This window comes from Helobdella robusta, assembly GCF_000326865.2.
Source record: "Helobdella robusta unplaced genomic scaffold HELROscaffold_7, whole genome shotgun sequence".
Classification (NCBI taxonomy): Eukaryota; Metazoa; Annelida; class Clitellata; order Rhynchobdellida; family Glossiphoniidae; genus Helobdella; species Helobdella robusta.
This window is the reverse complement of record NW_008705398.1, coordinates 5,082,620-5,100,628: the sequence shown is the minus strand read 5'-3', so window position 1 is coordinate 5,100,628 and position 18,009 is coordinate 5,082,620. Positions and strand designations below refer to the sequence as shown.

The following is an 18,009-nucleotide window of genomic DNA, read 5'->3' as shown; positions in this document are numbered from 1 at the left end:
GAAAGCGTTGGATGGCTAACAAACATTGTTATCTCTGCGCGCATAAATATTCGAGATACAATGTTTTTTTTATAATTTATTGAACATAGGAACAACTGTGCTTCAAAAATTGTCAATATGACTATAAAAAATTAATTTCACAAAAACATCTTCCATTCACCCACTTTATCATCATCTTAAACATCATCATCCTCATCCTGGTTATCACGAACGAGCATTATCAGTATATTAGAATCGTTGTTTACCATTATCACCACAACAGTTCCTACAACAGCCGCAGCAGCTCTCAATTCTACTTCCGGAACAACTTCCGGCAAAAAAATGATAGGCATCCGTTTCCTTTTTCCTCCGTTTGCAGACCACGTGACTTTGTACGAGAGAGCAAAGATCTGGGTCAGGAGGCATGAGTACAAGTACTTTGTTGATTGGTCGGAGAGTGACCTCAAAAATGTTGACCCTGAACTTCGACCATTGCAGCCAATCACGAGACAGCTCTATAAAATTCACATGAACAGGTTGGTACGGTTGGATGAGAAAATGATGGCGATGCTTAAAAAAGTATTATATAAAAATAAAAAAATAATTAAAAATAGTACGAAGACAGCCACCTCACCACTTTTGTCATAATCTCGTCACCTACATCATCTTAATTACCACCAGCCCCACCCCCAACAACCACCACCACAACTACCACCACCACCACCACCACCACCACCACCACCATGCCATCATCACTAGGAGTGAGCACTGCAGGAATGTGAAGCTGCAGTTCTGCCTGCACACCGACTCGGCGTGGGCACATGACTTCTGCGAGAAACTCCAGAAGTCCCCTGCCGAAGGAGGGTTCACAGGTTGCTAATAAATCAATTCAATCAATCAAATCCTTCATTCATTCAATTAATCCATTCAATTAATCCATTCATTCAATCAATTCATTCAATCAATTCATTCCTTCAATTCATTCACTCAATTCATTTAATCAATTAACATTTTTGTAATCAATGTATCAACCAACTCAATAATTTGGTAACCAATCAATTAATTAAAAATATTTAAGTTCTTTCTAATGACGACAAACCAACAAATCAGAAAAATTATTAAAAAACATTCATTCAATTTATCCATTCAATTAATCTATTCATTCATTCAATCAATTCATTCAATCAATTCATTCCTTCAATTCATTCACTCAATTTATTAAATTTATTTAATCAATTAACATTTCTGTAATCAATGTATCAACCAACTCAATAATTTGGTAACCAATCAATTAATTAAAAATATTTAAGTTCTTTCTAATGACGAAAAACCAACAAATCAGAAAAATTATTGAAAAACACGTACAGGGCTCTGCCAGGCGAAGATAGCAGCTGCGGAACTCTGGCGGACGTACAGCACCAACTACAGGAGTCATCAGGCCAGGCAGCCGAATGGAGTCTCCATCAAGAAACAACAACTTCAAAAGCAACACTTTCAACAAGAAGAACAGCTTCAGAAGCAGCAACAGCAGCTTCAGAAGCAACTACAGCAACAACAGCAACAACTAGAAGAACGGCAACTCCATCGATTTCAACATTATCCACACGAACAATCAAAACAACAGCACAAACAACCAAATGAATACAATCCGCCAAACAAAAAATTCAAACTGAAAGCTGACCTAGCGAGTGATGTTGAAAATGCTGGACGGAAAACCAAAAACAACAACAACCACAACAACAACAACGACCAGGCTGATGAAGTTGCTTTCTATATGAAAACTCCTTATAATTATGCATCCCATTGCAACATCAAAATCGGTTCTTATAACAACAACATTAGCAAGTGCAACAACAACATCGACAGCAACAACAACAACATCAACAGCAATAACAACGTTGAATGTTTTACCGACGGCAATTTAATTCAAGACGACACAAAAAATGGTTTGCTTAAAAAGCTAGATTGCTATCAACATTATATGCAACAACAACAACATCAGCAACAACAAATCAAACAAAAACATGCAACAAACCACATAATCAACAACAACAACAACATTATCAACAACAACATTTCTAGTCCAACAAAAAATGGCTGCAAAACGGTTAATAAAATCTGGTCTCCATTCGAAGAGGCAAAAATTGAAAACCCTTTCAACAACCACACTGAAGACAACAGCAACAACATCATTGACAGCAACAACGACAACACCAGCGACAACAACAACATTCACAACAACAACAACATATCAAAACACTTAAAAAATTTTAATGGCATGTGCAATGGCAACGGAAATGATTCCAGTTATCATTATGCCGATGGAGATGACAACAACGAAGGAGCTTATAACAACAAAAACAACCGCAATAACAACAACAACAACAATAATAATAACAACGTCGTCAACAACAACAATAATAATAACAACGTTGTCAACAACAACAACAATAATTATAACATTAACAACAACAGCAGCAACAACAACAACATTGTTCTATCCGGTAAGGACGATGAAGATGATGACGAGATTTCAGAACCGCCAACAGACGTCAGCCAGAGCAGTTATGTTGCTGCCATGTTCCAGCTATATTTCAAACAATTCTACATCCATCAGCAACGTCATCGTCAACAGTATCATCATCATCATCATCAACATCAAACAGACAATGATGATGATGATGGTGATGATGATGATAAAGGAAATAATAATGACGATGACGATGATAAAGACGATTTCATCGATATTGTCAACTATAATGATGACGATTGTGCGGTTGATGACAACATTAACAACAACAACAATAATAACAACAACCTAAACAACAATAGCAACAACAATAATACGACCAAATCAAAAACAGCTATATGAACGACAAAGATCATACAAAATATATAACCCGTGAAGAGAAAACAGATGATAATTAGCTAAATAATTTTTTATATTACTAATTTTATAGCTATCTTAATTAAGAAAGAAAAACAAAAAAATCTTTGATGAATTACATTATTTCTATTTAATTATAAACTGCAACATTCACTTGCTTAACTATTATATTGATAACATATGGAGAGCTATTATTATTATTCCCACAATCAAATACTATCTATTACTTCATCTCAACGTGCCTTTTTCGCCGACACTACCACTATCTTTTTCTCGTTATACTTAAGTGTGCTTAAATGTACTCACATACACACACACACACGAACGCACGCACACACACGCACACAAAACACGCACGTAGACACACACACGCGCGCGCGAACACACACAAACGAACGCACACGCACATCAAACACACTTACACACAAACAAACATACGCACGCACACACGCACGCACACATTTTTTAAACGCATTTAATTTATTCGATTTAGTTTATTTTCATTCGCCAGAGCTTGAAGTTCGATTTACATAAACGAAGCTATCATTATGGCTGCAAGAGAAGTAGACTGTCATTTTTTATCATCATTCTCATCATTATGATATTATTATCATCACCACCAATAACATCATCATCATGATCATCATAAAAAGCGACAAAAACAAAGTTATCATCACCGTCACCATACATCGTCTTCAATAGCAATGATAAGTTAAGCAATCAATATCGCCATAAGATCAAATCATTCATCATCGTCTCATCATTCATCATGATCATCACCATCATCATAATTAATTCCTTATTTTGACCAACGTTTAATTTTTATACTACGTTCTTATAAGAACCACCATCATTTGTCTGTCATCAGAGTCCTGATTGGTTCACTCATCGTTTTAATCATCATAATCATAGCTATAACATTCTTCTCAACCATCACCATCATCATCATCATCATTATTCACATCATCATCATTATTCACATTATTATAATTTACATTTTAAATATTTTTGAGTGCCTTTTATCTAGTGCAATTTGAACATTATATATACAGACTATCAGATATACTACAGCTGTTTAGGAAAGTCGCTAATTAAGCAACGCTGAAAAGGCTCTGACTTTCCTAAACAACCACAACTATATATATATCTATAATATATATATATATATATATACATATATAAATACATATATATAATATATATATATACATATTTTATTATATTATATTATTATATATATATATATATATAATTGTTAAGAAATATCACTGCATTTTTCAGCTTAGCAATTGTATTTACAAAAGTCTTAACCACATATATATATATATATATATATATATATATATATACATATATATATATATATATATACATATATATATAGTCAAAGCTAATAATTATATAAATATGGCTAAATTAACAAATTTAAATCAAATAAAAAATTATTATTGAAATACTATAAACAACTATCTTACTATTTTATTAAATATTTTTTAAAATTAAATTGTATTCATTAGATATATACGTTGATCGGTTGTTGCTAGCAATGCAATCTTCGCAACTGTCTCCTATTAGCAACCTTTGATACATATGTTACCTATCTATCTATCCTACCTTTCTATCAATCTATCTATCTATTCTATATTGACTTTCATGATTATGAGAGAACAACAATATAATAAATATAATTATTATCATTAGATGTTGTTATGGTTTGTGTTTTAACTTTCTTTTTGTTTTTTTTTTCTACTTTCGATATGGTATTATATATAGTAATATATTTCATTTTTTTATAATTTTCAAGCAATTTTTACAAAATTTTTTTGTTATCGTCTTGGTTTGATATATCAATTTTTAACAAAATTGGAACTCAATATGATACAAGCCTGCAAAGTGAATATGGAGATTGTATGTAAAGTAGATATAGATACACATACACTGCATACACATCTGCATCTACTTATACTTTCAAATGTTCCCTTTTGAGAAAATACAAAAGTAATTTTGAAAATAAGTAAGAATCTTCCAGATGGTGACCTATAAAACAGCTGTTTAGTTTTCAGTTGCCGGACAGGACCGAATTGAACGAATGCTGTTAAAGCTACAATGTTTTAAAATGCCACAAAAATCGCCATCTCTCGATCCAACACCAAAAATTATGACAAGTTATATTTTGTTCGTTTTTAAAAACGTTTGACTAAATGTGAATTTAAAAATTAAAATTTTGTGAGAACGTGCAAATGTTAGGTAAGGTACCTCTGCAATGAAACCACCAGTTGGTTACTGATCACAGAGAACTGACACTACTTCACTCCTAAGCCCTAACCTATATATTTACAACAAGCACATGCAACTATGCAGAAACTTACACAGACACATTGAATGTTGAATGTTTGAAAGATGGACGAAACTTTTATTCTCAAAGAGTTATTTGTTTAATGGCGGGACTGCCCTGCTGGGAGAGCCCTGCATATGGCAACAACAGTAGAGAAAATAATAACGATGATACAATCACAGCCAGAAAGGAAAAACTTGCAAAGTGGTTTTCACCTTCGTAATAAAAGATTTCCAGACAAAGATTTAATTGGCACAAGGTCGGTCCTCCAGCAATTAAAAAATAAATTCAAATGAAATTCAATTAAACTTTAAAAATTATTTGACTTTAGTACCGCATCAAAATGTGATGCGACTGGAAGGATTGGTCATCTGCTACATAATTGGTCATTCATTTGCGAGCGACCAACAATGAAACTCTGACCTGTTATTTTACTTCCAACAAGAGAGTAAATGAAGTCAGACCTGACGACTGCCAGCCATTTACCGCCATCCAACCTCGCATATGCATTGATAACTGCCTGTTAGTGAGAGTAGACATACAAGATCAGCAACCAACAGAGTTGACCATGACCTCTGACCAGGGCTCATCAACTGTCTGCAAAAAAACAAGATGGCGTCTCAGTCTATTATTATAATAATATTCTAATTGAGTTTTGAGAGCGTTTTTGAGAAATTGTTTGCTTATTAATTGGACATACAACAATAATTCATCATCGTCAGCACAACAATAAGCAGCACGCACACACAAGCACACACACATACACACACACAAGCACACACACACACACACACACACACACCTCTGCAAAACCAATCCAACCGACAACAAATAAAACGAATAAATAAATAAAATTTGTGTGACGTCATTTGAATGACCTTGAACCTTGATCGACCTCATTTACTTGCATCTGATTGGTTGATGTGCCCAAAGGGTATATTTATTGCCATTTTTTACTATTGGTGCTAAAATGCTTTATACAAGGGTAAATAAATCGTATATGTACACGTAAGTAGTTTACACAAACGCATACACATTATATATACATACATATCTCATGGCCGAGTGGTTAGCGTGTTCGTCTACCACTCCCACAACCCGGGTTCGAATTCTGCAGTTTCTACAGATTCATCCAGGTAGCCGACCCCCGGTCAATCCAGCCGTCCATCCTTTCGAGGTTGGTAAATGGGTAGACGACGTAAGTTGTTGCATGCTGACTGGCGAGATGGCTCGGTGGTTCAAATGCTCGCTGAGTCAAACTCAAATGCTCGCTGAGTCAAACATCTCAATGGCTATCATATACTCAGCGTATATGATGCGGTGCTTGCGCGTGCACATAAATACGTGTGTACGTCGTGTGAAAAGGATAACAGCCTTTGTGGCAAAAGATGGCTGCTTCAAATCAATAGATGAAGAAAAGAAGAACTTTATAAAAGATATATAGATAACATAATATATCTGTAACATTGTAAAGAGTTGCATAATGTCAGAGCTGCAATAATAAAGACTAATAAAAAAAAATATATGTGTGGGTGGTTGGGCAGTGCATGTGTATATGATGAGGAGAAGATAGAAATTGAGCTATACTAACAAGACTGCCCTCCTGATTAGCGGTATTTGTTCTATCAATGCAGATGCTGATGTTGCTAGAAACTGGCGATGCTTACAAGATCATTGCAACGCTACTTAACTGAACAAATAACAAGAGGCTTCATCTAAAGTAAACTTCAAAAATTATATTACATCACTGTATTCAGTTTAACTTCAGTTTAACCTAGTAATACAGCTACTACCACTACTGATACAATTATTTCTATTATTACTGTTCTTCCTACTACTACTGCTACTACTACCACCACTTCTACTTTTACTACTACTACTACTACTACAACTACAGCTGCTGCTTCTACTACTACTACTACTACTACTACTACTACTACTACTACTACGTCGTCATTCTGGCTACATCTTATGTTATACTTACTTCTATTGCCACTTCTACCACTAAAACTACCACTATTTACTACTCTCACTGCAACAACTGTTTCTACTTGAAATAGCACTGCTGCAATTACTACAACTACAATCGACGCTACTACTACAGCTGCTGCTGCAGCTGCTACGATTTCGCCATTACTTGTCACTGAATAATAAATAACATTTCTGGCAGTAAATCACCTATGAAAATCATAGCAATAAAATCAACAGTAATAAAACAGCATAATAATAATAATAATAATAATTATGATAATAATAATAATAATAAAAAGTACAAATAAAATAAAATAATGAAATAAAATAAAGTGAATATAATAATAATGATAATAATAATAATTATTATTATTATAACAGCAACAACATCAGCAACAATAATAATAATAACAACAACAACAACAATAATAATAATAATAAAACGGCCATAGCAACAAGAACGCATCGTAAAAGATTTAATTGCATGTAATATCGCTAGAGCGCACAATACGTACTCCACTACAATAATATGCATAGTCAATAACAGCAACAACAACGACGACATTGCCATCATCAACAACATCAACAACAGCAATAATAACAACAACAATAATAATAATTTAATAATAATAATAGTTAATAGCTGGCCGGTTGGTTGATGCTTATGATCGTTGAAAACTATTATTGATCGTAATTATTATTATTCATTGTATTATTATTATTATTATTATTATACGGATTTATTTATTTATAGATTATATTATTTATAGATAATATTATAAATTTTAATTTTTAAAATTTAGTATTAAGTCAAGGCGGTATGCAAAAATTTTTTCATCTTCTCCAACGAAGGTGAAAAAGGTATCTGAAAATTGGTCACCGATACATCGTTATAATGATTAAAGATTAAAAAACTCTATCGGTGGCAAAATATTATTGATATAACACAGGATACAAGATAAAAAATATGATACATGATAAAAAGTATGATACAAGATACAAGATATGATACAAGATACAAGATATGATACAAGATACAAAATATGATACCCTACATGATACAAGGTATAATACAAGATACAAGGTATAATACAAGATATGATACAAGATGCAAGGTATGATACAAGATACAGGGTATGATACAAGATATGATACAAGATGTAATATTTTATCGATAGGGTATCAAATCAGTCATCAAATATAATTCAAGAACGTTCTCAATATCGATCGGGAATGGGAACTCCGGAAATTGAAATTTTATTCCCGATAAATCGGTTATAAAAATTCCCGTTACAAAATGCACGGGACGTCTACTATCCAGTTCTGGATGTCTTTTGCCCTGTTTACAGCCTACAATGCGTCTTGATTTTTCATCATGAAGAGTTTTCTTGAATTTTCGACTTTTTGATATCGCAACAACACGTGGCTGGTATTAAATACAATAAATAAATATATACAATATTTTAAAATTTAATTTGAGGTTGAGGTTTATTGGATGAAAATAATTTGTTAGATTGAGAGCCCGCGACATATTTTTTTGCTTAACTAATAAACTGATGAAAATAAAATTTAACTACAATATTAGGATTTCAATTCCAACATTTCCTAAACGTAGAAATCGTTTTTGATATACTGTGTAAATCATAATTGGAAAAAACAAAAAAACAAACAGAAAAGAAACAAACAGAAAAGAAACAAACAGACAGACAGACAAACAAAAAACAGACGGATTTTATTCTCGAGAGGCCAAGGAAAAAATGTGTCAGTTCAGTGTCATTTATGTGCAACTAATGAGGACTTCGAGACTTCAAGTTAATGCCTTTGAACACTGGCGCTGGCAAAAATTTTTGATTTTATGAATAACCACCTGCAACTAATTAAATGAAACAATTTAAAAGTTCAGCCGATTAAGACAAACAGCACCAGGCGACCTCAACCATTAGACCATCACGCCGCACTATTACGTAACACCCAGAATGGAATTATTTAAATTCTTTATTGATGAGTTTGAGTAACTGTACGAACTTATTTTTAGAATCAATGTTTTAATATTTAATATAATGCATTACTTTTTAATAATGCTACTACCATTATTAATTATCAAATACTGCTACTAACCACCACCGCTACTACTACTACTGCTACTACTACTACTAATACTAATAATAAAAAAAATAATAATAATTATAATTATAATAATATTTGTTATAATCGTATCATTATTATTGTTATTATTTTCAATATTATAATGGTTCCACATATAGAAATGCTTGGATGAATTGTGACAATGGAAACAAATTTATCACCACATCTCATCGTAAGAAGTTTTACGGCATGGAGAGTGTGGGGATGGAGATAGCGAACGATGCGCTTGTTGTAGATTGGCATAAGACAGATAAAGTTTGAGAAACGATTTTTTAAACACACAGACACGCCCACACACAAGCACACCAACCACATACACACACCAAACACATACACACACCAAACACATACACACGCCAAACACATACCCACACACAATACAAAATTATAAGAAATAATTACATGCTTTTTAAAACATATTTTTCGTATTATACATAGCGTATCTATATAATTGCTATATAATTGTTATAAAATTTAAAATAAATTGAGTTCTTCATTTGGAAACAAGTTGTTATTAAAAAACAAAGAGACGGGAGTCGTTTATTGCAAAAGTGTTTCGAGAGGGTGGAAAGCGACAACTTTTCATGTTAAATTAGAAAATACTCCAAGGACATCATTGGCGGATCTAGACAACGTTGACGGGAGAGGGCCAACATTTAAAAAACCTTCTTTTCTTATGTGCGAACCGCTGATGATTTATTTGCCCGGAATTGTTTTTGTAGCTTGATGAAGGCGAATAAAAGAGCAAGTATTTAATAAGAAAAATTTTTGTTCTTTGAAGTGTTTTGTAAAATTAAATTTCATCAGGTCATTTAAAAAATTAAATAGGTTCAATTTTAAAATATAAAATAATAAAAGACAAAAATATATTTTCTAAAGTATAAAAAGTGGTTTACTTAAAAAAATTTAGGCTTTGGTTAATATATTTTGAATGTTCAAAAGTAGTTTACAACGAAAAACGATATACTTGAAAGCGTTGTAGAACAAATTTGACTGAAGTCACAAGCGAAAAATAACCATCGATTAGCCGAACCTCGTGAATCTCGTAATTATTTCTTGCTGCGTGCAATCGAGAACGCCCCTTCAAACTCCAGAAGGTTCATTCCCCGCTGAAGGACAACATCGGCAGCCAGTTAGTTCTCCGGGACATTTTTGTCATCCAACCAACTCGTGAAACCATTGAGTTTTCCAACAGCGTATTTTTTTGGGAAAATGAAAATTTAATAAAAAAAATCTAAGAGGCCATTTTAGCGCTCAACTGCAAGCGACGCTCGGTGCCTGATGCAACAGCTAACACCACCGAGTGAGGTCTTCTTACTCTGACGATTCAAACGAAGGGAGAGAGCATCGTGCATTGCTGGGATGGCATTGAGTACCGACCTTTCAAACCGCTCAAACCACTGCAATTCACATTCTATGTAACAGCTCCACCCATCATTTATTTTATTATTGATTACAATTATGAACAATTGAATAAATGGATGGATGGATGGATGGATGGATGGATGGATTGATAGATGAATGGATGGATTGATGGATGTATGGATGGATGGATAGATCCATCATCATCACCATCATCATCATCTTCTTCTTCATCATCACCATCATCATCATCATCTTCATCACCATCATTACCATCATCGTCATCATCATCATCATCATCCTAGCAACATCGGTTGTGCAAGTGCGAATTTAATATGCTTTTGATTTTCAATAGGACAACTGAACGTATGATGAACGAATGATGATGGAATCAAAGGGTGGCTGAAAGTATGAGTGAATGAATGAGTGAACAAAGGAATGAATAAACAAATAAATGATTGAATGATTGACTGACTGAATAAATGAAAGAATTATTTAATAGATGGATAAAGAAATGAATGTATGGATAGATAGATAGATAGATGGATAGATGGATGGATGGATGAATGGATGGATGGATGGATGGATGGATGGATGGATGGATGGATGGATGGATGGATGGATGGATGGATGGATAGGCGGATGGGTAGACAAGTTTATAAAAAACGAACGAACGAGTGAATGAACGACTGCATGAACAAATAAACGAACAAGTGAAAGAATGTGCCTACTCCACTGGCTTGTGACGAATGTAAATAGAAGGTGATGATGAATAAAACTAGAAAGGGCTATAAAGTATTATTATTTTTTCATTCTATATTATTAGCGTATTTATTATTATTATTATTATTTATGTTATTATTGTTATTACTATTATTATTATTTTATCTACCTAAGCACGCTATCACGTATATATGCGCGCGTTTGCAAGTCTGTTCTTTATAAGTTGGCATGTCTGTTTGTGTATGTCTGTTTGTTTATGTCTATTTTTATGAGTGTGTATGTGTGTGTTTGTGTGTGCGTGTGTGCGTGCGTGAGTGTGTGTGTGACAGTGCGTGTGTGTGTGCGTGTGTGCGTGCGTGCGTTCGGGTTTGTTTGTATGTGCATAAACCTGAAGTAAAAATACTAGGAGGTAATTGCTCGATGTGGCTTATAAAAGCTGCTCTTTGAAATTGGGCTATATAATTTTTTAAAAAAAGAAAAAACATCATGGGAAAAAAATTTAAAATAAAAAACATATTTGCAAATCTTGAATTATTTAAAATCTTTGGACGATAGCGGAAATTTAAATTGGATCCTTTTGTGAAAAATTTTTTTTTTCGTTTTATTTTCAAGTTCTCCACATTGGAAAATTTATCAGAACATTTTTAGTTGGCATTTCCTCTTCACAGTTATGAGATCCTGGTAGTAGTGGTAGCAGTAATAGTAGTAATAGTAGTGGTAGTAGTAGTAGTAGTTGTAGTAATAATGGTAGCAATAGTAATAGTAGTATTAGTAGTAGTAGTACTAGAAGTGCTTTAAAATCTTGGCACCCCGTGATAGTGATCAAGATCCGTCACTGCTTGTAGATGATATCAGTATAATGGTATCCTTTTTTATTGATACTATCACTACTATACTAGCAACGTTGTAATAGTAGTAGTAACGTTGGCAGTATTGAAAATCGGTGAGAGCAGTTGCTGAAAATTTGAACGCGTTGAGAGTAACGGTGCGGTGTTTGTAGTTCTTCATTTCATTCAAATATCGTCATCGTTATCAAGATAATTGCATTACTCATAGTAATAGTAGTAGTAGTAGTAGTAGTAGTAGTAGTAGTAGTAGTAATAGTAGTAGTAGTAGTAGTAGTAGTAGTAGTAGTAGTAGTAGTAGTAGTAGTAGTAGTAGTAATAGTAGTAGTAGTAGTAGTAGTAGTAGTAGTAGTAGTAGTAGTAGTAATAGTAGTAGTAATAGTAGTAGCAGCCAGAGCCGTATTTACCAAAGTTTTAGGAGGCGGCATATTTTGATGTTAAAATAATGTTTATGAAGACGCCAAAAATTGATATACGGTCATTTAGACGAGTATATTCTTGTGTGGCCTGCATGGTTACGATGCTAACTGCGATTCAGGTGTGAATGTGCGAATTTAAAAAATTAATTCATTGGCCGAGTAATGGTCAATTTAATAAATTGATAATTTATAAATTTAATAATTAAAAATTTATTAAATCTCAGTTATAAACCGAAATATTTGTCGTCAGTAAAACGATACGTCCAGGTGTTAATATGGATATTTTAAAAATAATTTAAATAATAATAGAAATATATATTTTTTTAATTGATTATTAACATGTTATAAGAGATAATTTCTATGATATTGAAAAAAAGGCAAAAGCTATAACTGATGCTGATTATTAAGAAACACGTTTTTGTAAAAGAAAAGTGCGTTTTGATGATAGGCCAGAAGAGTCTGCTCGAGTTAACCACAGTGATAAATTTCGAAAAAAAGTTTTTTAGTAGTCACCAATAGATAGATTGATTTCTGAACTGAAAAAAACGACGATTGACTTACGATAAGATTCAGAATAAATTTGAATACTTTACAAGTTTAAAACTTTGTCAATCGAGAACCTAAAATTTACCGTAATAAAATTTTGTCAGCACTTTGTGAAGATTTCAAGGAATCTTTCATCGAAGAGTGTATCCATCCACGAGAGCATTTAAACCAAGACGAGACATTTAGACTAGTTTATTCTTGTTTAGTCTACATGGTTATGATGATAGCTGCGATTTAGGTGTGAATGCGCGAATTAAGAAAATTAATTCATTGGCCGGGTATATTCCAATATTTTCTGCAGCCGGATAAGACAAACGGTCCCACAGAGGTATACGGTAATGTGGATATTGCGTTGTGAATAATTAAATTTACCGTGGTGACCGCAGTGACAAATAATCGAACAAGTCTGAAAATAGACTGAATGAGTTGGCAGTTTTATCAATAGAAAATTATGTACTTTTGTAATAAAACTTTTTACAAAATAATTCATACAGTTTCTGAAATGAAAGTACTTGCGAAAAATAATGACCAGCATTCTAATGATCAAATAGAAAAACTTTACGATCTTACAGCATGGCTAGAAGTTTGTATGATAGTTGATTATTATATTGGCATAATGTATATTTATTACAACTCCATCATGCAGTAAATTTAATTTTACAACGGTACAAATTGTAAGATAAATAGTCAGAGATTATTAATTTACATCTTTCATATTGTAAATTTTATGAACAGTCAGTAAATTATTTTTTTTGAGTTGTAAACTTTCAACGTGATCTGGATGGTATATATATCTTAAGTTTGGGTTACTTAGTATCTTACAAACTTTACATACAGTTTTGTATCTTTTTTCGTGATTGCCACTAATTTATATTCATGTTCTCATACGTAGCACATTGTTTGACGAATTGAAATTGCGGATAAATCTGAAAATCTGTCATTTTATTTCTGTTTCAAAGATGGGATTAAGAAAACGAAAAGCCGCCGAAAATGAAACTGCCGCTGATGTACAAAAGAAACGTCGGAGATCTCCAAGTTCACGCACCACGCAGCTCAAAAAATACAAGACTCCGAATGAACCGTCGACATTCACTGCCAGTGGGACCTCGTTCACCATGGGCATGGGAGAAGTGGGACAGTTAGGACTGGGTCCTGATGTCATGGAAGCCAACAGAGTAAGCAAGATTAACTTGAAAGATCCAATCCCGTTCAAGTTTGCTCTGGTGGCATGCACAGTTTGTGCCTCACCTCTAAAGGAGAAATCTACTCATTTGGTTGCAATGATGAATGTTCATTGGGTAGAAAAACTGAGGAGGAAGAAAACTGTTTTACCGCAGATAAGGTTCTGGGCATTGAAGGATGTGTTGTGCAGATCGCTGCGGGTGACAGTCACTCAGTTGCCCTCACAAACAAGGGACATGTCTACATATGGGGAACTTTCAGGGATAACAGTGGTGTTATTGGAATGAACAAAGATGATAAAAATGATGTCAGACATCAAATATTAGAGTTGAAAATAGAAAAGCCTTCACTGATTTTGAGTGATCAGATTATAGTAAAAATTGCTTGTGGATGTTCACACTTATTGTGTCTCTCAAATAAAGGCGATATTTTTAGTTTAGGTGCTTCAGATTGCGGTCAACTGGGCAGGGTGGCTGAATATTTTGCACAGAGAGGTGGACGAAGAGGGCTGAGTAAAATCCTGACTCCTGGAAAAGTGTCTTTCAGCAAGAAAACAAAATGTGTTGACATATGGGCGGGGGCTTACATATCATTCGCCAGAACTACTGATGGTGCAATATGGGCCTGGGGTCTAAATAATTACTTTCAACTAGGATTTCCAGACATGAGGGATCGATTTACTCCGGAGATAAGTCCCAGTTTTGATTCATCTATCGAGTGGAAGCAGATTGCTTGTGCTGAGCACCACATCATTGCCATTGATGCAACTGGAAAGTCGTACAGCATGGGTCGAAAAGAGTACGGTCGATTGGGATTAGGAGAAGTGAAGGAAGATGTGAAAGAGCTGGCGTTGATAGATACCTTGGCAGATAAGAAGGTACTGTCAATTAGTGCCGGGGCGTCGGTTTCTTATGCAGTCGATGACCAGGGCGTGCTGTATGGATGGGGTATGGGCAGCACCTTTCAACTTGGCAATGGAAATGATGAGAAAGATGTCTACACTCCAAAGCCTATCACAGGAAAACAGCTTGAAAAAATGAGTTGCGTAATGGCGTCAGCTGGAGGACAGCACACTCTTGTTCTTGCTTCTAGCAAATGATCGTGACACGATAGATATCCATGAAGGATGTCCACAATCCGTCATGCAGTTTATTATACCATGCGTGAAAACATTTATTGACAGGATTGCTTGTGATACACTTGATTTGATGATTTTTTTCGTTATTAACCTTAACATGTGTGTGTACTTTATCGCTGAAAGATAATTTATTAATTTTTTCCGTCGCGATTGATCTGAAGTTACGATTCATTTTGATTTATATGAATTGTTTGGTATTTATAGATATCAATATAACATCTTTATTGCGTGTTATGTTAGAGTTTTATTGCGCACTAAGTTTCTTGTTTTTAAATAAAGTATTTCGTTTTATATCCAACCTTTGAATTGATTCAGATGACGTTTGCTTATTTGGCTCATAATATGTTACACTATTGTTATTTCAGAATTTATCATGACTCCACATATATTTGCTTCAAATAAAAAATTTATCTTAAAAAATATTTTGAAAGAAATGTGTTTCATTCTATATCCTACTATTTATATTATAAATTTTTAATTTAGTTTTCAATTTTTTTACTGATTCAAAACGTTTAATACATAACTCATCATTTAAGGTAAATAAATAAAAATAACTATATTGTGCTAGTTGATCTAATAAATATTGTTTGTTAATAATTCGAAAAATGTTAAGTAATGGAGGGCAGGCAAAATTTTCCAAGCCTAGAGCGCCAAGTTCTTAAATCCACCTCTGGTATCATCATCAGCAATGCATATATTAAAAGTTATCAATAATTCTTTTCAATAATCAACCAATCTCTAACTCGTTCATTTTAATCCATGAACTTTCTTTGGGTTCTAAGGCAAAAACCTTCAGAAAAAAACTCCCTTGTTCAAACTCACCGAATAAGGACCCCTTCGGACAAAAAAATCCCAAAACAATAACTCAGGGGCTTTTTACTCTCACCAAAAATTTGAAATCAGTACAGAGCCGAAAGAAAGTTGTTTGTGGCGAATTATTAGTATGGTTGTCATTTTTATAATTTTTACGACGTTCACACAAATTATATTGAGCCGGTCTAATACATGAGATGCCAGATGTTGAAATGGGAGTTTATACTCATATAACTTGTTCTGTTCATACACCAATTAAACTTTATAAATCATTCTTTCATATGAAGAAGATTTTGCATCAATCTCATACTCATTAGAGCGAATGAAACCTTAATATGTATGCAATTATTTCCATTTAAAATAAAATTTGCCAACAAACATTCAACCGTCCATTCATTCATCCGTCCATCCAACCATTCATTCGTTTGCTCGTTCGTTCATTTATTCATTCATTCTGTTTAACCTGTGACCTGCTGGAGACCATCATTTAATGATGAACCAACCAGCCAGAATTGAACAAGCAGCTTACAATATTATTAATAATAATAATAACAACAACAATATTAATGAGAACAGCCTTTTATTTGCATCATGAAATAGAACATACATGAAAAAGAAAAAACCATTAAAAGTTAAAATAATGTAAACTCTTTTATTATTCAGAGAAAACCAGTAAAATCAAAAATAATCAAAATAAAATATGTCAATAAAATGTTAAAATTAGTTAAATATAATTAAAATAATAAAATAATATGAATAGTCATCAACGCTCGTTATCCTGAAATAAGTGCCATGATGGATGATAGCTTGTATAAAAATTAGTAACAGTTTGTTCACGCATTGTTTCTATCGCAGTACAAAGCATAAGATGACGATATTACACTATTGATTAAGCTATATCGAAAATTATCAGTCCAATTTATATCGATTAGAGACAGAATAAAAGGATTATAAAAACCTATAGGCGATATTTCAAAAGTTTTAATTAAAATATTGGAATGTTTAAAATCATCTACAATGTTATTTTTTAAATTATTTAAGTATTTATTCATCTTATATTGTTTTGATTTCATAAAGTTTGTTTCATGGCACACGGTCAGTTCGAGTATTTCAATAGTATCTTTGTTACAGACAGCGATGTCGGTTCGGAGTGATTTGAACAGATCCGTTACTGGACGCACCAATTCTTTTTCTACGTCTGCAAATATTTCGATACCCGGCCTTGCATTTGCTTTTATGTTATCAATAATTATGGAAAAAACACAAGTAATGTTGATTGGAACTAAACAACAGCTCTCGAAAACTGATGTAAAGAGCATAAGATTTGGGTCTGTGATGGTGCCGTTCACTGGTGTGGTGAAAAATTTGGGTTTCTGGTTGGACAGTACACTGAATATGCATCAGCATGTGAATAACCTCGTTAGGGACTGTTCATTTCAGCTTCGACAGCTTGGCCGCATAAGAGCCTCTCTTGATCTGGATACAACAAAATCTCTGATCCATGCGTTTGTGGTCAGTCGGGTTGATTATTGCAACAGTTTGCTGAGCGGATGTCCGAAGTCAACAATATATGGGATAAAATCAATACAAAACAGGGCAGCGAAGCTTATAATACAAAGAAAAAATATGACCATGTGACCCCAATTTTTCGTGAATTACATTGG

The 18,009-nt window shown here is 33.5% G+C and overlaps 5 protein-coding genes across 5 annotated transcripts in view; 4 read left to right on the top strand and 1 right to left on the bottom strand.

The window, feature by feature from the left end:
• Positions 1-321: 321 nt before the first annotated feature.
• On the top strand, positions 322-4,451 carry HELRODRAFT_165178 (hypothetical protein; the record flags this gene model as incomplete). Its single annotated transcript, XM_009031039.1, has 4 exons — positions 322-515; positions 739-851; positions 1,347-2,600; positions 4,384-4,451. 4 exons carry the CDS (start codon positions 322-324, stop codon positions 4,449-4,451), a joined length of 1,629 nt encoding a protein of 542 aa, XP_009029287.1.
• A 1,807-nt stretch (positions 4,452-6,258) lies between these two features.
• On the top strand, positions 6,259-6,645 carry HELRODRAFT_165177 (hypothetical protein; the record flags this gene model as incomplete). The annotated part of the gene is made up of 1 exon (XM_009031038.1): positions 6,259-6,645. The coding sequence occupies one exon, from the start codon at positions 6,259-6,261 to the stop codon at positions 6,643-6,645; it is 387 nt and encodes a 128-aa protein (XP_009029286.1).
• A 1,635-nt stretch (positions 6,646-8,280) lies between these two features.
• HELRODRAFT_165176 (hypothetical protein) lies at positions 8,281-11,062 on the top strand (the record flags this gene model as incomplete). Its single annotated transcript, XM_009031037.1, has 4 exons — positions 8,281-8,306; positions 8,845-8,983; positions 10,345-10,449; positions 10,985-11,062. The coding sequence occupies 4 exons, from the start codon at positions 8,281-8,283 to the stop codon at positions 11,060-11,062; spliced, it is 348 nt and encodes a 115-aa protein (XP_009029285.1).
• Positions 11,063-14,171: 3,109 nt separating this feature from the next.
• On the top strand, positions 14,172-15,493 carry HELRODRAFT_165175 (hypothetical protein; the record flags this gene model as incomplete). The annotated part of the gene is made up of 2 exons (XM_009031036.1): positions 14,172-14,425; positions 14,515-15,493. 2 exons carry the CDS (start codon positions 14,172-14,174, stop codon positions 15,491-15,493), a joined length of 1,233 nt encoding a protein of 410 aa, XP_009029284.1.
• A 1,685-nt stretch (positions 15,494-17,178) lies between these two features.
• HELRODRAFT_165174 (hypothetical protein) overlaps positions 17,179-18,009 on the bottom strand; it is a gene marked incomplete at both ends in the record, with an annotated part of 3,917 nt that continues 3,086 nt past the window's right edge. Inside the window, one exon of the mRNA XM_009031035.1 lies at positions 17,179-17,303. Coding sequence (XP_009029283.1) covers positions 17,179-17,303 — 125 coding nt within the window. The remainder of the gene's footprint in view (positions 17,304-18,009) is intronic.